The sequence below is a fragment of the Zea mays genome, chromosome 5 (genome assembly GCF_902167145.1).
Source record: "Zea mays cultivar B73 chromosome 5, Zm-B73-REFERENCE-NAM-5.0, whole genome shotgun sequence".
In the NCBI taxonomy this organism is placed as follows: Eukaryota; Viridiplantae; Streptophyta; class Magnoliopsida; order Poales; family Poaceae; genus Zea; species Zea mays.
Window position 1 is genome coordinate 83,086,232 of NC_050100.1, and position 24,859 is coordinate 83,111,090.

The 24,859-nt window shown below is 45.4% G+C and overlaps 1 protein-coding gene across 2 annotated transcripts; it reads right to left on the minus strand.

The window, feature by feature from the left end:
* Positions 1-11,406: 11,406 nt before the first annotated feature.
* LOC542284 (60S ribosomal protein L19-3) lies at positions 11,407-14,152 on the minus strand. 2 transcript variants are annotated; one of them, XM_035958855.1, is made up of 6 exons: positions 13,968-14,152; positions 13,361-13,574; positions 12,232-12,381; positions 11,844-12,157; positions 11,719-11,768; positions 11,407-11,628 (listed from the first exon to the last, which is right to left on the minus strand). In XM_035958855.1, exons 2-6 carry the CDS (start codon positions 13,470-13,472, stop codon positions 11,604-11,606), a joined length of 651 nt encoding a protein of 216 aa, XP_035814748.1. In that variant the 5' UTR covers positions 13,473-13,574; positions 13,968-14,152; the 3' UTR covers positions 11,407-11,603. The 2 variants fall into 2 exon arrangements, with proteins under 2 accessions (XP_035814748.1, NP_001306703.1); NM_001319774.1 differs by having other exon boundaries at positions 11,453-11,628; positions 12,232-12,354; positions 13,968-14,090.
* Between the last annotated feature and the right edge of the window lie 10,707 nt (positions 14,153-24,859).

Below are 24,859 nucleotides of genomic sequence, written 5' to 3' on the forward strand. Positions count from 1 at the left end.
TTATGATGTTATGCTCAAGTTTTAGTTACAGTAACACCAGGGGTGTTACACTCGGCGCTGGCGATCACTCAGTCGTCGCACCAGTTTTCCCACCTTGCGCCACCGAGGGTGGGGATGTAGGCCACGGCTAAATCTGACCTTGTCTGGAAGTAGTAGGCACCGAGGTGGTCCTTAGCCTTCCCAGACTTCACCAACACGAAGAAATGGCGGAAGAGCGAGGTGCAGGGGGCCACCCCCACGAACATCTCGCAGAGGTGGACGAAGATGGCCGCCTGGAGGATGGAGTGGGGCGTGAGGTGCTTGAAAGGGAATTAGGCTTACACCTATTTCCTAATTGATTTTGGTGGTTGAATTGCCCAACACAAATAATTGGACTAACTAGTTTGCTCTAGTGTATAAGTTATACAGGTGCCAAAGGTTCACACTTAGCCAATAAAAGGACCAAGAAATGGGTTCAACAAAGAGAGCAAGGGATAACCGAAGGCAGCCCTGGTCTGGCGCACCGGACTGTCCGGTGCGCCACCGGACAGTGTCCGGTGCACCAGGGGACTCCAAGCCAAACTTCGCACCTTCGGGAATTTTCAGAGGCGCTGCGCTATAATTCACCGGACATGTCCGGTGCACACCGGACAGTGTCTGGTGCTCCAAAGGAGAGCGACTCTGAACTCGCCAGCTTCGGAAATCTGCTCCGCTATAATTCACCGGACATGTCCGGTGCACACCGGACTGTCCGGTGAGCCAGCGGAGCAACGGCTACTTCGCGCCAACGGTCGTTTGCAACGCATTAAATGCGCGCCAGCGCGCGCAGAGGAGCAGAGCACGCGCGGGTGGCACACCGGGCAGTCTACAGGACTTGTCCGGTGCACCACCGGACAGCCAGGCGGGCCCACAAGTCAGAGCTCCAACGGTCGGAACCCAACGGCCAGGTGACGTGGCTGGCGCACCGGACACTGTCCGGTGGCGCACCGGACTGTCCGGTGCGCCATGCGACAGCAGCCTCCACCAAACGGCTAGTTTGGTGGTTGGGGTTATAAATACCCCCAACCACCCGCCATTCAAGTCATCCAAGTTTTCAACCTTCCAACCACTTACAAGAGCTAGGCATTCAATACAAGACACACCCAAGTGATCAAATCCTCTCCCAATTCCACAAAAGCTATAGTGTTAAGTGAGAGTGATTTGTTGTGTTTCTTTGAGCTCTTGCGCTTGGATTGCTTTCTTCTTTCTCATTCTTTCTTGTGATCAAAACCCAATTGTAACCAAGGCAAGAGACACCAATTGTGTGGTGGTCCTTGCGGGGAAGTTTTGTTCCCGGTTGATTTGAGAAGAGAAAGCTCACTCGGTCCGAGGGACCGTTTGAGAGAGGGAAGGGGTTGAAAAAGACCCGGCCTTTGTGGCCTCCTCAACGGGGAGTAGGTTTGCGAGAACGAACCTCGGTAAAACAAATCCTTGTGTCTCACTTCTTTATTTGCCTGCGATTTGTTTTGCACCCTCTCTCGTGGACTTGATTATATTTCTAACGCTAACTCGGCTTGTAGTTGTGATTAACTTTGTAAATTCCAGTTTCGCCCTAGGTCACCACATCAATATTGTAGATCCCCAAAGAGCGATCACATTCGGGGATGGAAATCAAGGTTTGGTCAAAGGATTGGGTAAAATTGCTATATCTGCTGACCATTCTATTTCCAATGTTTTTCTTGTAGATTCTTTAGATTACAATTTGCTTTCTGTTTCTCAATTATGTCAAATGAGCTACAACTGTCTTTTTACTGATGTAGGTGTCACTGTCTTTAGAAGAAGTGATGATTCAATAGCATTTAAGGGAGTGTTAGAGGGTCAGCTATACTTGGTAGATTTTGATAGAGCTGAACTCGACACTTGCTTAATTGCTAAGACTAACATGGGCTGGCTCTGGCATCGCCGACTAGCACATGTTGGGATGAAGAATCTTCATAAGCTTCTAAAGGGAGAGCACATTTTAGGATTAACAAATGTTCATTTTGAGAAAGACAGGATTTGTAGCGCATGCCAAGCAGGGAAGCAAGTTGGGACTCATCATCCACACAAGAACATCATGACGACTGACAGGCCACTGGAACTCCTACACATGGATCTATTCGGCCCGATTGCTTACATAAGCATCGGCGGGAGTAAGTACTGTCTAGTTATTGTGGATGATTATTCTCGCTTCACTTGGGTATTCTTTTTACAGGAAAAATCTCATACCCAAGAGACTTTAAAGGGATTCTTGAGACAGGCTCAAAATGAGTTCGGCTTAAGGATTAAGAAAATAAGAAGCGACAATGGGACGGAGTTCAAGAACTCTCAAATTGAAGGCTTCCTTGAGGAGGAGGGCATCAAGCATGAGTTCTCTTCTCCCTACACGCCACAACAAAATGGTGTAGTGGAGAGGAAGAATCGAACTCTATTGGACATGGCTAGAACCATGTTTGATGAGTACAAGACTTCGGATCAGTTTTGGGTCGAGGCGGTCAACACCGCCTGCTACGCCATCAACCGGTTATATCTACACCGAATCCTCAAGAAGACATCCTATGAACTCCTAACCGGTAAAAAGCCCAATATTTCATATTTTAGAGTCTTTTGTAGCAAATGCTTTATTCTTGTTAAAAGAAGTAGAAAATCTAAATTTGCTCCTAAGACTGTAGAAGGCTTTTTACTAGGATATGATTCAAACACAAGGGCATATAGAGTCTTTAACAAGTCCACTGGACAAGTTGAGGTTTCTTGTGACGTTGTGTTTGATGAGACTAACGGCTCTCAAGTAGAGCAAGTTGATCTTGATGAGATAGGTGATGTAGAGGCTCCGTGCATCGCGCTAAGGAACATGTCCATTGGGGATGTGTGTCCTAAGGAATCCGAAGAGCCTCCAAATGCACAAGATCAACCATCCTCCTCCACGCAAGCATCTCCACCAACTCAAAATGAGGATGAGGCTCAAGTTGATGAAGGAGAAGATCAAGCAAATGAGCCACCTCAAGATGATGGCAATGATCAAGGGGGAGATGCAAATGATCAAGATAAGGAGGATGAAGAACCAAGGCCGCCACACCCAAGAGTCCACCAAGCAATCCAACAAGATCACCCCGTCGACACCATCCTCGGCGACATTCATAAGGGGGTAACCACTAGATCTCGTGTTGCACATTTTTGTGAGCATTACTCTTTTGTTTCCTCTATTGAGCCACACACGGTAGAGGAAGCACTACAAGATTCGAATTGGGTGGTGGCGATGCAAGAGGAGCTCAACAACTTCACGAGGAATGAGGTATGGCATTTAGTTCCACGTCCTAATCAAAATGTTGTAGGAACCAAATGGGTGTTCCGCAACAAGCAAGACGAGCATGGTGTGGTGACAAGGAACAAAGCCCGACTTGTGGCCAAGGGATACTCCCAAGTCGAAGGTTTGGATTTCGGTGAAACCTATGCACCTGTAGCTAGGCTTGAGTCAATTCGTATATTATTAGCCTATGCTACTTACCATGGCTTCAAGCTTTATCAAATGGACGTGAAAAGTGCCTTCCTCAATGGACCAATCAAAGAAGAGGTCTATGTTGAGCAACCTCCCGGCTTTGAAGATAGTGAGTATCCTAATCATGTGTATAAACTCTCTAAGGCGCTCTATGGGCTCAAGCAAGCCCCAAGAGCATGGTATGAATGCCTAAGAGATTTTCTTATCACTAATGGCTTCAAAGTCAGAAAGGCCGATCCTACTTTGTTTACTAAAACTCTTGATAATGATTTGTTTGTATGCCAAATTTATGTTGATGATATTATATTTGGGTCTACTAACGAATCTACATGTGAGGAATTTAGTAGGATCATGACACAAAAGTTTGAGATGTCTATGATGGGGGAGTTGAAGTACTTCTTGGGATTTCAAGTGAAGCAACTCCAAGAGGGCACCTTCATTAGCCAATCGAAGTATACTCAAGACATTCTAAGCAAATTTGGGATGAAGGATACCAAGCCCATCAAGACACCCATGGGAACCAATGGGCATCTCGACCTCGACACGGAAGGTAAATCCGTGGATCAAAAGGTATACCGGTCGATGATAGGCTCTTTACTATATTTATGTGCATCTCGACCGGATATTATGCTTTCCGTATGCATGTGTGCAAGATTCCAAGTCGACCCTAAGGAAGCTCACCTTACGGCCGTAAAACGAATCTTGAGATATTTAGTTTATACTCCTAAGTTTGGGCTTTGGTATCCTAGGGGATCCACATTTGATTTGATTGGTTATTCGGATGCCGATTGGGCGGGGTGTAAAATTAATAGAAAGAGCACATCGGGGACTTGCCAGTTCTTGGGAAGATCCTTGGGTCTTGGGCTTCAAAGAAGCAAAATTCCGTAGCTCTTTCTACCGCTGAGGCCGAGTATATTGCCGCAGGCCATTGTTGCGTGCAATTACTTTGGATGAGGCAAACCCTTAGGGACTATGGTTACAAATTAACCAAAGTTCCCCTTCTATGTGATAATGAGAGTGCAATCCGCATGGCGGATAATCCCGTTGAACATAGCCGCACTAAACACATAGCCATTCGGTATCATTTCTTAAGGGATCACCAACAAAAAGGAGATATCGAGATTTCATATATTAACACTAAAGATCAATTAGCCGATATCTTTACCAAGCCACTTGATGAACAAACTTTTAACAAACTTAGGCATGAGCTAAATATTCTTGATTCTAGGAACTTCTTTTGTTGATTTGCACACATGGCTCATTCATATACCTTTGATCATATCTCTTTCATGTGCTATGACTACTGTGTTTTCAAGTGAATTTCAAATCAAGTCATAGGTATATTGAAAGGGAATTGGAGTCTTCGGCGAAGACAAAGGCTTCCACTCCGTAACTCATCCTTCGCCGTCACTCCGAGCACCTCTCCGGCTTTGGTATAATCTTCACTCATGTTTTATTTGCCAAAGGGGAGAAAGTTGTTAGGAAAGGGCTCTAATGATTTCGTTTTTGGCGATTTATGCCAAAGGGGGAGAGAGCATGAGCCCAAAGCAAAAGGACCGCACCACCACCTAATTTTAAAAAGAGTTTTTCAATTGGTATGATTTTTCAATTTGGCATCTCATTGTGTTCAAAAAGGGGGAGAGAATAGTATTTTCAAAATCAATATCTTAAAACCCTCTTGAACACTAAGAGGATGAATTTATCAAGGGGGAGTTTTGTTTAAGTCAAAGGAAAAACATTTGAAACAGGGGGAGAAAATTTCAAATCTTGAAAATGCTTCGCAAAATCTTATTCATTTACCTTTGACTATTTGCAAAAGAAATTTGAAAAGGATTTACAAAAGAATTTGCAAAAACAAAACATGTGGTGCAAGCGTGGTCCAAAATGTTAAAAATGAAGAAACAATCCATGCATATCCTATGAGTAGTTATATTGGCTCGATTCTAAGTAACCTTTGCACTTACATTATGCAAACTAGTTCAATTATGCACTTCTATACTTGCTTTGGTTTGTGTTGGCATCAATCACCAAAAAGGGGGAGATTGAAAGGGAATTAGGCTTACACCTATTTCCTAATTGATTTTGGTGGTTGAATTGCCCAACACAAATAATTGGACTAACTAGTTTGCTCTAGTGTATAAGTTATACAGGTGCCAAAGGTTCACACTTAGCCAATAAAAGGACCAAGAAATGGGTTCAACAAAGAGAGCAAGGGATAACCGAAGGCAGCCTTGGTCTGGCGCACCGGACTGTCCGGTGTGCCACCGGACAGTGTCCGGTGCACCAGGGGACTCCAAACCAAACTTCGCACCTTCGGGAATTTTCAAAGGCGCTGTGCTATAATTCACCAGACATGTCCGGTGCACACCGGACAGTGTCCGGTGCTCCAGAGGAGAGCGACTCTGAACTCGCCAGCTTCGGAAATCCGCTCCGCTATAATTCACCGGACATGTCCGGTGAGCCAGCGGAGTAACGGCTACTTCGCGCCAACGGTCGTCTGCAACGCATTAAATGCGCGCCAGCACGCGCAGAGGAGCAGAGCACGCGCGGGTGGCACACCGGACAGTCTACAGGACTTGTCCGGTGCACCACCGGACAGCCAGGCGGGCCCACAAGTCAGAGCTCCAACGGTCGGAACCCAACGGCCAGGTGACGTGGCTGGCGCACCGGACACTGTCCAGTGGCGCACCGGACTGTCCGGTGCGCCATGCGACAGCAGCCTCCACCAAACGGCTAGTTTGGTGGTTGGGGTTATAAATACCCCCAACCACCCCCCATTCAAGTCATCCAAGTTTTCAACCTTCCAACCACTTACAAGAGCTAGGCATTCAATACAAGACACACCCAAGTGATCAAATCCTCTCCCAATTCCACAAAAGCTATAGTGTTAAGTGAGAGTGATTTGTTGTGTTTCTTTGAGCTCTTGCGCTTGGATTGCTTTCTTCTTTCTCATTCTTTCTTGTGATCAAAACTCAATTGTAACCAAGGCAAGAGACACCAATTGTGTGGTGGTCCTTGCGGGGAAATTTTGTTCCCGGTTGATTTGAGAAGAGAAAGCTCACTCGGTCCGAGGGACCGTTTGAGAGAGGGAAGGGGTTGAAAAAGACCCGGCCTTTGTGGCCTCCTCAACAGGGAGTAGGTTTGCGAGAACCGAACCTCGGTAAAACAAATCCTTGTGTCTCACTTCTTTATTTGCCTGTGATTTGTTTTGCACCCTCTCTCGCGGACTTGATTATATTTCTAACGCTAACCCGGCTTGTAGTTGTGATTAACTTTGTAAATTCCAGTTTCGCCCTATTCACCCCCCGCCTAGGCGACTTTCAGTGCTGAAGCTGGAGCCCGAGCTCCTCCAACAGCAGCAAGAAGAAAGGCGAGATCGGCAGCGCCAACCCGCAGGAGAGGTAGGAGACGAACAACACGAACTCCCCGGCGGCGAGATCGCCGAGGGGAGTGGTGCCGGCGTGGATCCTTCTGGCGTGCACCGGCGCGCTCCATCCGAGCAGGTGGCGCACCAGGTTGAGCACCTTCTCAGACTGGAAACACTCGGGATGGCCAAGCGAAGTCATGGAGTCATCGGTGGCGCTGGTGTAGAGCAGGAGAGCGCGAATACAAAGGGGCGCAGAGAGCTCAAAGGCGAAAGGGCACAGCGATTGGGAGAGAATGCGAAAGCATAACTGCTGCACGTGGGGTGAATCCCTTTTTAAGGCAGACTCTCCCACTCGCGCCCCGAGACGCTACAGGAAATCACGTCCGAAGCACACCTGACGCTCAGGTGGCCCAGTCTCTGACACGGGGGCCTGGGCCTACAAGTCATACAGCTAGAGCGCTGGTCTCCGAGTGCGGAAAAAGCGAACCGCCGCCCACGGTAGCGCGCCTCTTCATCTCCGTCGCAAGAAACAACAGCTAGTCTATGACACGGGAGCCCAGGCCCACGAGTCATACTCCTTGGGTGTCGGATCCCGGGTGCGGAAAGAGCGAACCGCCGCTCGCGCCGGTACTGCGCCTCCTCGGGGCCACGACAGAAGACAAAAGGAAATTTTTTAAACCAACGCATCGGTATCGAGGCACCCCACGCATGGCCCGACGAAACCACCAGGCGTGGGGGCCATGGGTCAGTCAGCCGCAGAGACAAATATGGCAGTTGGCGTGACCGAAGGCGGATTGGCGGTGAGTACGTCAGCAGACGCACGGAAACGACGCACCAATCACCAATCAAGCTTTGGCCCCACCTGCAGGCTCGCATCCTCCCCTGAGGTGGGCCCGGGGGCCACTGTCAGTACCCTAAAACTAGGGTACCCCTTACTACTGTATGAAGACACAGTACTGACGCGGCTATCTTTAGCCGCGTGGTAAAGGAGCTATGCATTAGGCCAGGCCGTGACTCGCCCCAGCTTCGGGTGACTACTCTGGGCCAGCAACAGCTCCCGACCCCACCACGTGGACAGCTCTGGGGCCGCCACGTGGCCAGAGAAGGTAATATACTCCAAGGCATCGTCAGTGAGTCCGGACCCCCATGGGAGAGTGTCGTCTCCTGCATATACAATCCGGGCCTCCGGGTATGGTCCAGAACCTCCACGTGAGCAAACCGGACCCCTCGGATGGGATCCGGACCCTTTGTGTGGGGTTCGGGCCGCTCACAGCAGGGTCCTGAGATTCTGGGACAGAGAGTACCCAGGCCTTAATCAAGGCCAGGCGGGGGTCCAGAGCCGACACGTGTCCGGACCTTATCGTATACGCTTGTGCTCCCCGCCCAGGCGGAGACCCAATGCTGTCGTGTGGCCTACTGCACGTGACGTAATCCAACGGGCGGAGCCTGGCGTAGGGCCTCAGGGCTGCACAGCCTCTGCATTTATTGCGGATAAGGCGCGTTGCCTGTCCATTCCACTGGCAGGCGGTGTGCCACCTCTGCATTTATTGAGCCCTGTCCATTCCACTGGCAGGCGATGTGCCGCCTCCGCATTTAATGAGCCCTGTCCATTCCGCTGGCAGGCGATGTGTCGCCTCCGCATTTAATGAGACCTGTCCATTTCGCTGGCAGGCGGCGACCAGTTTGTTCCACAGGTGGCGTGCCTGTTCATTTCATTGGTAGACGGTACGCCTATACTGTCGCGTGCACTACGCTCATCATTACTCGTACGTTATCAAGGAAGCAGCCGCCGTGTATCAATACTGTGTGGACTGCGGACATCATGGCGCCTGGAGATTGCTCAGACGTTACTTGCATTAGTTACTCCTATAATGTATTCCTTCCATTTTGCTCCTGGGCCCACATGTCGGGGCTCAGCATCCTTGTATGTGCCTCCCTTGAGCTATAAAAGGGAAGGCACACAACGTTACAAGGCAGACTCTCAAGTTCTCAAGTTCACTCATACGCTCAAGCTCACAGACTCAATACAATACACAGACAGTGGAGTATGGTATTACGCTCCGGCGGCCTGAACCACTCTAAACCCTTGTGTGTTCTTGTGTTCATCCCGAATCCACCTAGCAGGCAAAACGCTTAGGCCCCCTCCTCATCTTAGAATTTAGGGCGGGTGCATTCCGCCACCCGACCGGAGATTTTCCTCTCCGACACCTGTTAAGCAAAATTACTTGCTAGAGAAATTTAAAAAAATACACATAAAAGTTATTTTAAACCTTAAATAATTGTTCAGTAACTTTAACTTTGAAAAGCTCCTTTCAGGTGATGCAACAACTGTAGGCACAAATCACTGGTTGTGCATCGCAAACTCGTTTGAAACAATCTGCTAATGGGTGGCACCATGCGACAGCCGCTAGGTGATGGGAGATGAGGCACATGAATTGATGTGTGCACTATGTGGGCAAAGCACTTTGAACCGATCATTTATCTCAAAGATCGAGTATGTATAGTAATACGTTGTTGACCTAGACTACTTGAGGTGGGGCCCCACATAAGCGGGGCCTAGGGCAGCCGCACCCCTAGCCCCCTCTCCAGAAACGACTCTACTCCTTTATACTGTATAACTATCGGAATTTTCTGTTGGGGTCGGCCCTGAGCACGTGAGCGTGTGGTGGCAGTGCAAGCTATGTTGCGTCTCACGTGGGAGTAGCGAGAGCGCGTCTCGCACGCATGGTGGCAACAGACAGACACACGACGTGGGCAGCAATGGCAGACGAGGCAGTTGCATGGTCTCGAGGACAAGGGGAGCTCATGAAACGGGAGGGACAAAAAGAGAAGGCGACGTGTGTTGTCCCCGTTCATACGTGGATTGTGTAAAATGGGGGCGCAACATATTAGATGATACTATTTGATATTGTTTTAGAGTAAAGTTTGAAATAGAGGATGAGATAGAAGATCTGGTAAAGATGGTCTAAGAGCATCCCTGGAGGTTAATCTTTATCAATGGTGATCGAAGGAGTGAAGTTTCTATTTGAGCAAAGGAAGAGACAATTTCACTTCTATTTTAATGGATCACATGGTGTCGTTTCTATTTTAGAAAAGCTCACGCGACTGTTTTTTATAATAGAAAAAAAACTTAAAGATAGAGAGGATTCCTGCAGCATGTCATGGTCGGTAGGGGATCCGCTACGACGATAAGGGATACTGTAGCCGCTAAATGAAGGGAAGGGGACACTCGCAGGAAGCGATATAGACAGCCTAAGAGAATATGCATAGAATTCCTCGTTCTTCTGCCAGACCATATCATTAGACCGCTCCTAGCAGAGCATGCATATAGTCAACTGGTCTGTTTTGCCCATAAATTACATTATTTTAAAGCGTGGAGTTTGAAATATGGAGAGATAGGAAAACCGTTGGGCTACCCTCCCCCCTCCTACGACCTGAAGAGGGATGGACGACTGAGGGAGCAATAAAAAAGGGTTTGGTCTCCTTTCAACTCATGTATTTCTTAATCTTTTGGCTAATATAAAGTATATATCTAGTATATATGGACGATATATTCATTTTGATATTAAATTTATTTATTATGAATATTTTTGTAGGGAGAGTCCACCACAGTAGCTTATTGGGTCCTCATGTGTCGCTCAACCATTATATCCCCTTAGGATCCCGATCTTTTCCTAGGGTGAGCTTATTGGATCCTCGTGTGTCGCTCAACCATTATATCCCTTTAGGATCCCAATCTTTTCCTAGGGTGAAAAATACATTGATGTGTCATTTAAATAGAACATTTAATTATATATGAGAAATTTTTATCACCATTTGTTTTTATTCTAGCCCTTACGATTTTACCTTCCTACAATTTTCGAAGCAACTAGGTATTCGCTTCGTCTTATATATGACTGTGGCCATGTCTATTCACCCTTAGATTGTACTCCCTTCGTCTCATAAGGCATAAGCACTTTATGTTCTTGTCCCACAATATAAGACGTGTTTTCTCTATACATACGTACATCGATACACTGGTATAGAGAGAATTAAATATATTTCTTAGTCTTTAAATCAGATGTGATTACGCCTTATATACTAAGACGGAGTGAGTATAATCCAACTTAAATAAGTTGAAAGATAATTAAACAATGCAGCTTAATAGTTGGATTATGAAATCTAAATACCTATTATTATAATAGTACACAAGCAGGTCAATAGGTGATTATATTGGAAGGAAACAAACAGGGCCTATGTGTGGAGTAATTTCGACATTTGTACCAGAGATGTGATGATATTTATAGGGAAGTTGCCAACACAAGTGATAGTAGTCCGAGGGCTCAGGGCTTTGAGGTACTGTTCCAAACAATTGTCCCTTAGGACTTGTCCAACGAAATGCATAGTGCATTCGGAATATATGTTTTTTGGATTTATACGACCCAAAAAAAACAGAGGATGGCGTGCCCAAAAGCGACTACAGTCGTCATGAGTTCCAGAGCCTAACCAAATGAGTCTCTCCTCTCATAAAGGAAACCAGGGAGGGAGTAAAGTTAGGGCCAGGTGCTCATCCAGAATAGGAATTTAACACAAACATCAAAGACACGGACATTATCCAGCAGAATAATCCAGATGTGATAGTCGAATTTATCAATACACTAAGTTATATAACAGCAAAACAGTTCAGGCGCTCCAAAATTTGACTAGAGCTTATAAAAGAAAGTGCAGTACTGGACTAGAAAGCTACAGCTTTATTTCAATACTTCACTTCTTTGCTTTCTTCGGTGCCCTGTGACATCGGCCAAACAAAGAGAAACACATCAACAAAAAAACATGATAAAATCCAAGGAAACGAAACAAAGAGCTCCAAGGCGCTTACCCAGTAGCTGGAGCTGTGGATGAGACAGGTGGTGTTATTTCTCGTGGACCCTATACGACAAAGCATACATTTAAACAAGATTCTAAACGAATTGCAAGGTATGGATCAACATAACATTATCATACCTGGGCCAACCTCTCCTCCCTCCTAGCGATCTTCCTCTCACGGCTCGCCTTGCTCTTGGCGCGCTTGGCCTCAAACTGGTCAGAAAGTGTCTTCTCTCTGGCCTTCTCAGCCTTGGACTTGTGGATACTCTCCATAAGCACCCTCTTGTTCTTGAAGGCGTTACCTTTGACCTTCATGTACATGTCATGATACATGTGCTTGTCAATCTTCTTGGCCTCACGATACTTGCGGAGAAGGCGCCTCAGCACACGCATCCTCCTCATCCACAGAACCTTGGTGGGTAGCCTAGCCTCCCTGGTACCCCTACGCTTACCTATACAGGCATCGGATTACCACGAGCTTACTCACCCTTCAGAACTGTGACATAAATGAGTTGCAGCAGCATACCATATCCTGAGTGGCGTCCCTTTTGCTTGGCGTCATGTGCCCTTCTTGCACGGGATCTAGAGTGGATCTTATGAGGCTTCTTGATGATAAACCCATCCTTAACCAACTTCCGGATATTCTGGCCTGTAAGTATTGCAAAAACATAGACCCCTTTATGTTCCTTTAAAAGTTAAAGCAGAATAACATAGAAACAACTCTACTTGCCTACAATTTCAAAACTCTAATGCACTATGTTAATGTAAAATATAAACTCATGGCAAAGCACAGCAAAATCCCAGGAATGTAAAAGACTTGAGTACTATCCCATCATGGTCAGTATGATAAATTGAGATTTGAGAAACAACATGACAAAATCAGAGTTGGCTAAGCAGTGCAAATATTTAGCAAGAGACAGCCAGATAATAATCAATGAAAAATTAACAGTGACCAATAATAGGAGCATTAAATGTTACAATTATGTCAAGCTAGGCAATGGTATTGCTTCCTCTTCCAGTCTATTCACAATTTGATCACAGGCAATACCAGCCTTAGCCAAAATCTACAATCACATATGCATAAACAATACATAAAAACAATCATAAACTGGAATTGTTATTTCAAGAGAACTACAACTGCATCAGGTTAACTATTAACATATACAAATTAGAGACTGCACGGGTACACGCGTAACGAACTAGAGCAGCTACAGCCAATAGTGTCTTCAAGGGTGGTGGCAGGTAAATAACACTATAACATGGTGGCGGTAAGCTCTGTTCTTAAGGCGTCGCCTAGGCGTCCGGACGGTGGTCTAACGCCTAGGCGCCGCCTAGGCGTAGCGGTGGTCCAACGCCTTGGACCGCCTTACCGCTTTAAAAACCATGGCGGTAAGAATAATGTTTGATCCAACATATTCAAACTACATAAAGTATCCACCTTTGACCATGCCCATAAAGTGAACTGTGCTACCCATTTTGACGGCTATAAAGCTCAACAGCAGAAAAATGGACCAAGAACACTACAAACAGATCGCCACAGCTCATATGATGTCAAGATCACAGCTGAACACAGACCCAAACAAGAATAGCAAAAATCAGAGCAGAAGTCAAACATATTACGAACCAGGCAGAACCAAGCAGTGGATAATACTTACGGGAGTTTGCCATGGAGATCTCACTAACTTCATTTGGGTCAAGCCACACCTTGCCTTTCCCACACTTGAGGTAGCTCGCGGCAAGGCGCTTTTGCAACTTCAGCGACACCATCTTTGACCCCACCTAAAGACTTCTCGGTACTGTGTTTCTGAATAGTAGGAAGTCAAGCCCAACCACTAAAACTACCAGATTGTAATGATACCAGCAAGCACCCTGCAAGTGACGAAAGAAAACATAAGATTATGTAAATAACTAGGTACATGGCAACAAGATTAAATAAAAACAGCTACTGTAACACAAAAAAGACAAGTAATCATGTAAATAATCAGGTACAAGGCAACAAGATCGAATAAAAATTATATTGAAAGCAGGCAAGCAAACCAAACAATCAAGGGTCTTTCTACTACAGGTGATGATAAAACTATTGCTAATACAGTAGGACTTGCTTTCCATAATTCTGTTGAATAGTTGCTCCAATTGTTAAACATCTGAAGCTTCAGCCTTACAAGGGCAGATCGATATAGCTGGTAGAACAACCTCAGCCTCCGGTTAAAACCCTAACGGATCGAGAAGCGGAAAAGGAGATGCGTTTGGAGGCGAACTCACCTGCGGAGGCAGAGGTTCTGGTGCCGCTGTCCAAGGCGATTACGATGGCGACGCCGGTGAGGATCAACGCCTCAGCTGCGTGGGGCGGAGGAGGAGATGCGAGGCGGCGGTGGCTTATATGTGCGCCCCAAAATGGTCACGGCGATTAGGGTTTTTGGTTCTAAAGCGGACCAGGCCTCCGTTCATTCCTATTGGGCCATGGTCCATTTACAAAAGCCACGAAACTGTCTGCGTCCGGCCCAGTGGACCATCTCCAACTCGCCACCCCTCTTCTCTTCTGGGCAGTGGCCGGAACCGCCGCATGATAAAGTTTTGGGGCAATTGTGTTTATGTGATTTTGCCTCTCAAAATGACTTTTTTATTTTGAATCTTTAAAAAAACAAAAAACAAGTATATCCTTGCATCTGTTAGATGACAGAAATAGTGTGAAATAGAACATACGAAGATGGGAGCACCTGGAGGATGTAAATAGGTGATCCTACTAAACTAGCTTAAAAAACACAAACTTGGTTTATAAAATGTGTTAGTGAAAACTAAAACTAAGTTAAGATGGCAAGAGATGAAAGAAGATAATTTTTTACTTGATTGCTCCTTTAGGATGTGTATTAAACCTAGGAACAATATTACAATTGAATATGAGAACTCAAGAAGACAGTAATAGCAATAAAAATGAACAAAAGACACGATGATTTTTACCATGGTTCGGCCAATGCCTACTCCACATTGTGGTGACATGTTTCAGTTAATGGTTGCACTCAAACCTCTCTCAAGTGTTCCAAAGATCAAACTTGAGTGTCACGGTTGTCTTCCTTATATCAATATCCCAGTTGTGAGGAATCTCCACAAATTGGAGTTTCTTACGCCTTAAACAATTGATACAATCAAATCTGGAGTAAGGAGAGGGGTAGAAACGCACACAAGAGCACAATTGCAGCAACACCACACACCCAAGCAGAGAAAAGAACGCATGAATCAAAACGACAGAATCAAAGCTCAAAATGCGCTAAAATTTATCTCTAACAAATCGAAAGCGCGGCCGCGGAGTCTCGAAGTTGTAGTATGCTCTTGTGATGCTTGGGTACTGCTCCATGGCGTCCGAGGGTCCTTTTATAGCCCCAAGGGACCTAGGAGCCATTGGAGCTTTATTTGGAAGCTCCCATCCTTCCCTGTCTATGGGTGTACATGATTGTCCGGTAATGCACCGGGCAGTGCACAATACAACGGTCGGAGGATCACTGATTGGTCACTTTCCTTTTCAAACGGGCACCGGACTGCCCGAGGGGGGGCACCAGACTTTCTGATGCTCCATCTGACCGTTGGAGTCGGCTCGCATGGTTGATAGTCATTGGTTGTCCTCGCACCGCCACAAAACTGTCTGTGTCCGGCCCGATGGACATCTCCAACTAGCCATCCCGCTTCTCTTCTTGGCAGTGGCGAGCGAAACAGGCATAGCGAACAAGAGGCCATCACCGGCGCCGAAAACCACCACATGATAAAGTTTTGGGGCAAATGTGTTTATGTCCCTGGATGGAAGTGCAACTGTGATTTTGCCCCTCAAAATTCAACTTTTTGATTTCAGACCTTTTTTAACCATAAACCCTAAACCCATCCTGACCTCTCTCCATGAGCCACGCACAGCACCAGGTCGGCCACCACGGCCAAAGGCTGTGTCCTTCCTTCAGCGGTGGGCTGTACAACAGGCCCAGAGCGTCCAACAACGATGGCAATGGGGTCTCGATCCTCGATTTTCCGTGGGGAATTCCTCCAGTAGGGGATGGGGAAGGTTCTCCCCCACGGGAATGTAAACAAGGAAAATCCTCCCCCCGACGGGTAAACGGGGACGGGGATGGGGAAGCATTCATCATCTCCGTTCCCCACTGGGACCCATCAAACTTAAATATGATAATGTTTTCATGTAATATATAATGATAAAAATAAATAATTAACTTGTGAAGAGATCACTCGTTGTACAAATGTATTTATTTTATTGTACACATAATGATTTTTATATCTGACAATGTGTATAAGTGACAATGTTTTGTATTAATAATAAAGAAAGTATGTCATGATTATAATTTAAGTGGGGACGAGAATCCTGTAACACCTCAAAACCATCAACTAAAAAGAATGCATTGTAAAGCCTAAAATTGGTATAAGAAGAAAAATAATGATATAAATAAATAAATAAATTTAAGATTGTGCTTTAGGGATTCTCGAAACTTTTTTTGATTTCTCATGCTTTTGAATGTTCAATTAAAATTAAGAAAGCTATCCAAATAACAAAATAAATAAATATAGAAATATGCACCTCATGACGAAGTCCTTGCCTCTTCGCCTTTGTACTCAAAATTACGAGACAAGTTTAAGTTTGAAAAAATAGAATTTGAAAAGGGAAAGGGGAAATAAAAAAAGAGAAGGAAATACAAGATATATATATATATATATAATTGTACATTAAGTCTTAGGCTTTGAACCATTGTCTAGAGAATTATATGAAAGTGTTGCCTCATGAAGATCTCATGATAATAAACATTTAAAGCTTGAAATAAGCTATTACTAATTTTACTTAATAAATAATATGAGAAGGGATCCTTAATTATTTAGTTGTATGATTCATTCTCTATTTAGTCTATATGTGTCGAAGCAGGTTTGGTTAGAGAAATAGGAATAATGAATAAATGAATAAATATACTTTGCATCATATTGGAGTTTTGAATGAGCATTTGGAATTGTTTGAATTTAAATTAGAATTTGAAACCCAAACTCAGAATTGAATCTAAAATTTATAAATGGAAATGGGAAACAAAAAAGAGAAAAGAGAAAAGAGAAAATACTCACCATACCGCCTGGGCCATTTTCCCTGACTTGGCCCAGCTCGGCGGCCATCTAGCCCATCCCGCAACCCAGCACCACACGTCGTTGACGATTGGGCCCACAACCAGACATCTCCACAATCACGTGTAGGGATGAAAACGATTTCGAAATTTTTCGGTTTTCCGAAAACCGTTTTCGATTTTTATCCGACCGAATTCAGCGGTAACGATATTTTCGAAAACGAAATTGGTTGTCGGAATTTTATATCGGAATCGGTATCGAAACTGGTTTGGCATTTTGTCGACCGTTTCCTCCGGTTACCGAATTTAACCGGAATTTACCGAATATATAATTCGGAATTTTCCAAAATTTAAAATTAAAAACAAGATAAGCGGGCCAAAACTCACATTTTCACTCTGGCCCAAGCCGTCGGTCTCCTGCCCGCTCAGAACTTTGGTAATTGACTGCGGTAGGATATGTATTTATATAGAAGAATTTGTGCACCGTGCAGTTTACTAAGTGAGGTGGGACTAAGCTGACACAACGCTCGCTACTGCCGCTCTGCTACATCGCGCTAATGGGCTGCAAGGTGCGCTAATGGGCTGCAAGGTGGACGTACGCTTACCGTGCGTGCGTGATGCGTTTAGACGGCCGGAGCAGGGCCTCGTCACATTACCTGGTGGCCACGTGCGTGCGTGTATATATATATATATATATATATATATATATATATATATATATATATATATATATATATATATATATATATATATATATAGTAGGTATAACGGGAGCCATGAGCTTCCAATAGTTAAAGGAAGCCCAGGTCGACCATTCCTACAAACTGGTTCAATCCAGCGCGTTCAACCAGCCTGTCTGGTGCGCCACCTGCCCCACGTCTGTTAGCGCAAAAAAAGGAATGCATGCATGAGTCAAACACGATCCAATGCATGCGCGTAAATTTAGGAAAAAATGTGTGGCGGTTTCTATTTTTAAATGCTTTATTTTCTCCATAAATTTAGGATCGCTGTAACAGTCATGCAGCTAGACACGTAAGAACCATTTTATGATACATACTGAGACTAAATATGCTACACTGTGTAGATAATTATGCAATTCGGTATACTGCGTAAAAATCTGCTACCAGCTACATGCAGACAAATTTATGATGGAAAGAATATGCAATGAAAGGAAATGAATTGCATGTATAGAAACAAAAAATCGTATTTAATGTTTAATTTGCTTCATAAATATAGTATCTCTCCAACAACCATGCACCTAAACACATTAGAACTAGTTTATGATTTATACTTATACTAATTATACTACAAGGTGTAGGTATTTATGCAATTCGGTACACTGTGTAAAAAAATCTAGCATGTTGTTCACTGGTGGACGCATCTCCAGGTTGTAGCGTAAAAACCTTAAGTTTTAAGCATAAAATCTCTCAATTATAAGCGTAAATACCTAACCAATGTGAGAGGTTGATAACTCTGGTAGGTTGTTATTACGATCCTATTTTTATGGCAGATTCGAAAAATATGGCAGCCGCATGCATGCAGTTTCTATTTTTATACAGATCCAAAAATTATGGCAAAATGCATGCATGAGTCAAACACGTTCCCTTGCATGCGCATAAATTTAGGAAAGATATGTGTGGCGGTTTCTATTTTAAATGTTTTATTTCATCCATAAATTTAGGATCCCTGCAACAGACATGCAACTAAAACTCGTAATGACCATTTTATGATATATACTGATACTAAATATGCTACACTGTGTAGATAATTATGCAATTCGGTATACTGCGTAAAAATCTGCTACCAGCTGCATGCACACGAATTTATGATAGAAAGAATATGCAATGAAAGGAAATGAATTGCATGCATACAAACAAAAAATCGCATTTAATGTTTTATTTCCTTCATAAATATAGGATCCCTCCAACAGCCATGCAGCTAAACGCATTATAACTAGTTTATGATGTATACTGAAACAAATTATACTACACAGTGTAGGTATTTATGCAATTCCTTACACTGCGTAAAAAATCTGGTATGTTGTTCACTGGTGGACGCATCTTCGGGTGGAGCGTAAAACCCTTAAGTTTTAAGCATAAAATCCCTCAATTATAAGCGTAAATACCGAGTCAATTAGAGGTTGATAGCTTTCGTAGGTTGTTATTACGATCCTATTTTTATGACAGACCTGAAAAACATGGCAGCCGCATGCATGCGGTTTCTATTTTTATACAGATCCAAAAATTATGGCAAAATCGTGGGAGTTTCCATTGCATGCGCGCAAATTACGAACAACATAAATCAAGGAATTGCCTTTCGAATGTGCATGCAATAAACTGATATACGAACTCTGTGTTCAAGCATAAAATCGTACAATTTTTAGCGTAAATAATACATGTGGTAGGCATAAAACACAATAATCGAAAAGAAAATTGCGCCGGATCGGAGGATGTCACGCAGCGATCTGCGCGCATCTCGCGCCTTCCGTGACGTCGCTCGCTCGAACATCGCGACTCATGCGTCGCCGTCGCTCGCACGTCGACGGGCGTCACTTGCTCACCGGCCTTGGAAGTGCCGCCTCCTCGGTGCTTCGGGGACGCCGCTTGCCCGCACAAGAGCCCCGCTGTAGCTCGCCCTCTGGATCGGGGAACCGCCGCCACTACTCCGGATCGAGGAACCTCCGCCACCGCGCGTCGAGGTAATGGAGTTGCGGCCACCGGCCTGGGAACCGCCGCCACCGCACAAGGGCACTGCCGTCGCTCGCCCTCTGGATCGAGGGCCGCCGCCGGCGGCCTGGGAACCGCCGCCACCGCATGTCGAGGTCGGGGAGCCGCGGCCACCGCAGCCACCTGCCGGGGGTCCACCGCCACGCGCGCTATAGAGCAACCGCCGTCGCTAATGAATCGAGATGGGGCGTGTAAAACTGAACCCTAGCACTACGGATTTTCTTTTATAGACGTCTGGACCTAATCCGGTTCGACCGGATTGCACTGTCTGGCCTGGGCTTCCTTTAGTTATTGGAAGCCCAAGGCTCCTAATATACAATCTATATATATATATATAATTTATATATATAATATATATATAATTTATATATAATATATATAATATTTATATATGTATATATAGTATATTTGCATATATATGTATGTGTGTCTCTATATATATTGTATTTGTTTTTAAAGTCGAGCTGTTTGAGTTGAAGTTTTTTAACATAATTAGAGCACAAAAAGGTTGAACTTTTGATCTTTGTAAATTGTGAACTTTTGGTCTTTGTTGTATCGTGAGCTTGTTATGTTATATGTTTACCGATCGTATTTTAGATTTCGATCGTTACCGGTGTATTTTCCGTACCGAACTTTCGTTTCCGAAGTTTCCGAAATACAGATATCGTTTCCGTTTTCGGAGTTACCGTTTTCGATTTCATTTCCGATAAAAAAAATATGAAAATGGTAATGGTTTTAGTGTTTATCGACCGTTTTCATCCCTAATCACGTGTACCGGCTTGGGCAATCGCTAGTCCGTGGGTCCCACCTCTTCGGCCTCCTCCTCATCCGCTCGCGTGTGCAACCACTGCCGCATGGGACCACTCTGTTAGAGCCTTCACCTCCATCGCAACAACCCTGCGCAGATTTTCCTCCCCGTCGTGCGCACGCCGCAGAATAGCCATGCGAATCTGGCCGGTTCTGGGGACCCACCTTGTGAGCTGATACACTCCTAACATAACTGACCATAACTACTTCGTCGAGCTCTCCGGGGACCCGGGTTGAGGATCGGTCAACTCGACCATGATCTTCGCCATAAAGCCGAGTACCCCCTTTGTCCTCCTCGCCATCAACCGATGAGAGAAACCAAGAACTAGTCGTCGCGGGGGTAAGGGAGCGGCCAGCCGCGAAGAGTGAGCTCGGCGGAGGGATTATGGTGTGTGAGGAGTCCGTCGCGGGAGTGAAACCACCAAACATCGTTGGCTTGCGATTGAGAATAGGTCTAGGGCGATCGACTAGGCGCATAAATGCTAGTCGGGGAATCGCCTGGGCAAACTTGTGCTTCGGGCCACAGGAATTGCTTGATGGAGATTCAATTCCACCGCCGGGCCGCCATTGACGCTGCTGACTGTCGCCGGCGCCATGGTCTTCGGTAATAATACCCTAGTACAATTCAGCTTGTCCTCTGCTTCGTATAACGCGCGTGTGCAATCGATTTCGGCCTCTGGGGCACACAGTCACGATGGTGGCGGCAATGGCGCCGCTGCACCACTCTCGCATCGTCGCTAGGGATGGCAGCGGGTCGGGTTGTGTTCGGGTCTGATAATACCCGACCCGATATCATACCCGACCCTTATACAAATATCCATACCCACCAAGTCAATCGGGTAAAAAATTGGACCCGTACCCGTACCCACCGGGTATCCGTCGGGTATCGGGTATCCGGTGGATATGGTACTGTAAAATATAAATCTGCATGCAAATTGATGAACAACACAGTTTATGACAGATGTGAGTTAATAAACAACATCACAACATGTGAAATATATAAGCAACATCACCAATTTACAAACCATAGATTCATAGTACAGGCGTAGCTCGACCGCTCGTCGCAGCTTGGGGACGGTCGCTGGTCGCAGCCGCGCAGGCGTAGCTCGACCGCTCGGGGCAGCGTCGCAGCGGGGCAGCGGGCTGATGGCCGTCCTGGGCAGCGGGCTGCTACCTGCTGGGCGAGGGCGCGGGGCTGGGGCCTGGGGCCTGGCCGCCGCCTGGGAGCCTGAGCGGGGGCGCGCGGCTGGGGGCCTGGGACTGCCGCAGTGCCGCGTGCCGACGTGGCCGCGTGGGGCGCTGGGGTCCTGGCCTCCAGGGAAGGCTGGGACGACTGGGAGTGGCGGCTGGGGTAGTGGGGTGGGCGGCCGGGACAGCTGGGAAGGGAAGGGAGTAGGGAATTTAGGGAGTTAGGGTTAGCGGTTCAGTGATTTAACCTTTGGGCTTCTTTTTCATGGGCCACAAAAACACAATTCGGGTATCCACTGGATATCCATGGGTAAAACATAATATTCGTACCGTACCCGACGTATTTCGGGTACCCGACCCGATAGTATCCACGGGTAAAATTTCAAACCCGAATCCATGTCCACCGGGTACGAAACCCGTGGGTATCCATACCCACGGGTCCAATTGCCATCCCTAATCGTCGCTCCCCTCGGCCGTGGGGTAGATATGGTTGTGCTGTGGCCGTGGATCTGTGCATCAATGACTGCGATTAGATGAGAGTGTAACCATTCGCGAGATCAAATCCAGGTCGTTAATTCGGAATCGTGGGGCGGAGATCAGATCACGCGTTAATAGAATCCTCACCGTAGATTATTGATCCTATGGTTCGCGTGCCTGCGGGAGCTCAGATCTAATCCAGACCACGGGATCTTAATCGTGTGGCTTAGATTCTACAGTACCCCTTCGCCGAACAGAGTTACAAAGGAGCCCCTCGTCTTTTGTAAAATAAACTCGCGGTTCGTAGTGACTGTGCACTTAGTCTATAAGGTTTTACGCAGAGACATCTGCCTTTCTCGAAAATCTTGCGCGCAGTCGAGGAAAATAGAAAATCAAGGAAAAGGAAATAGAAACTGATTTTTAATATAAAAATAATTACTAGAATTTGTTTAATTCCTAGAAAATTCATACTAAGTTTAAATTGATCCATTCCAGTTTCTATAATTTTGTAATAATATTGTTCGTCACATGGTGTCTCTGTTTTAACATGAAAACTATATTAGAATTGATCTCTTAATTAATCTTGTATCAAATACATAAAATCTTTGGAAATTCATAACTTAAAATCCATAACTCCGAATTTAGTGATCCTTTTTTCTATGATATCATTTCAATGCATAGATTATTAAAATGTATTTTGTATACATGTTTGGTATGGTGTTAATTTCCTCTTTGTACTATGCTTGTTTGTATTATGGCGAGTAGAAGATTCTGTGGCCGAGGATCCGGGTGTGCAGGTAGAAGTTGCTGAGCAGGAGCTCATTGAAGGCAAGTTGTGCCCTTGACCACTTTTATTACCTAATAATGTTCTTTATTATCACTTATTCTTGCATAAGCTTAATTTTGATGGGACCCAATAGGTCACCCTAGTTTGTTTATCTTGTTACCTTGTCTACCCCTGAACTATTTGGGTAGTTTTGCTATTGCTCTATATGGTTTTGGGTTTAATATTACATTATGTTCATGTTCCAATTATTGGGTGGTATTAGCAAGGGAGTAACTACTCGTTCGAGATTAGTTAATTTTTGTGAGCATTACTCTTTTGTCTCTTCTATTGAGCCTTTCAGGGTAGAAGAGGCCTTGTTAGATCCGGACTGGGTGTTGGCCATGCAGGAGGAACTCAACAACTTCAAGCGCAATGAAGTTTGGACACTGGTGCCTCGTCCCAAGCAAAATGTTGTGGGAACCAAGTGGGTGTTCCGCAACAAACAGGACGAGCACGGGGTGGTGACAAGGAACAAGGCTCGACTTGTGGCAAAAGGTTATGCCCAAGTCGCAGATTTGGACTTTGAGGAGACATTTGCTCCTGTGGCTAGGCTAGAATCAATTCGTATTTTGCTAGCATATGCCGCTCACCATTCTTTCAGGTTGTATCAAATGGATGTGAAGAGCGCTTTCCTCAACGGGCCGATCAAGGAGGAGGTGTACGTGGAGCAACCCCCTGGCTTCGAGGATGAACGGTACCCCGACCACGTGTGTAAGCTCTCTAAGGCGCTCTATGGACTTAAGCAAGCCCCAAGAGCATGGTATGAATGCCTTAGAGACTTTTTAATTGCTAATGCTTTCAAGGTTGGGAAAGCCGATCCAACTCTTTTCACTAAGACTTGCGATGGCGATCTTTTTGTGTGCCAAATTTATGTCGATGACATAATATTTGGTTCTACTAACCAAAAGTCTTGTGAAGAGTTTAGCAGGGTGATGACGCAAAAATTCAAGATGTCGATGATGGGCGAGTTGAACTACTTCCTTGGGTTCCAAGTGAAGCAACTCAAGGACGACACTTTCATCTCCCAAACAAAGTACACGCAAGACTTGCTAAAGCGGGTTGGGATGAAGGACGCCAAGCCCGCAAAGACTCCGATAGGAACCGACGGACACACCGACCTCAACAAAGGAGGTAAGTCCATTGATCAAAAATCATACCGGTCTATGATAGGGTCTTTACTTTATTTGTGTGCTAGTAGACCGGATATTATGCTTAGCGTATGCATGTGTGCTAGATTTCAATCCGATCCTAAGGAGTGTCACTTAGTGGCGGTGAAGCGAATTCTAAGATATTTGGTTGCTACGCCTTGCTTCGGGATCTGGTATCCAAAGGGGTCTACCTTTGACTTGATTGGATACTCAGATTCCGACTATGCTGGATGTAAGGTCGATAGGAAGAGTACATCGGGGACGTGCCAATTCTTAGGAAGGTCCCTGGTGTCGTGGAACTCTAAGAAACAAACTTCCGTTGCCCTATCCACCGCTGAGACCGAGTATGTTGCCGCAGGACAGTGTTGCGCGCAACTACTTTGGATGAGGCAAACCCTCAGGGACTTTGGCTACAATCTGAGCAAAGTCCCACTCCTATGTGACAATGAGAGTGCTATCCGAATAGCGGAAAATCCTGTTGAGCACAGCCGCACGAAGCACATTGACATCCGGCATCACTTTTTGAGAGACCACCAGCAAAAGGGGGATATCAAAGTGTTTCATGTTAGCACCGAGAACTAGCTAGTCGATATCTTCACTAAGCCTTTAGATGAAAAGACCTTTTGCAGGCTGCGTAGTGAGCTAAATGTCCTAGATTCACGGAACTTGGATTGATTTATAGCATACATGTATTTATGCCTTTGATCATGTTCCTTATGCATTTTGTTGCTTACTTGTGGTGCTCAAGTTGTACAATCACTCCCCGGACCTCACAAGTCCTTGTGCAAATGATGCACATATTTAGGGGGAGTTATGTTACAACTTGACCCTTTGAGACTAACCATATGCTTGAGTTTGCTTGTTTTAGTCTCAAAGGAGGCCTGAA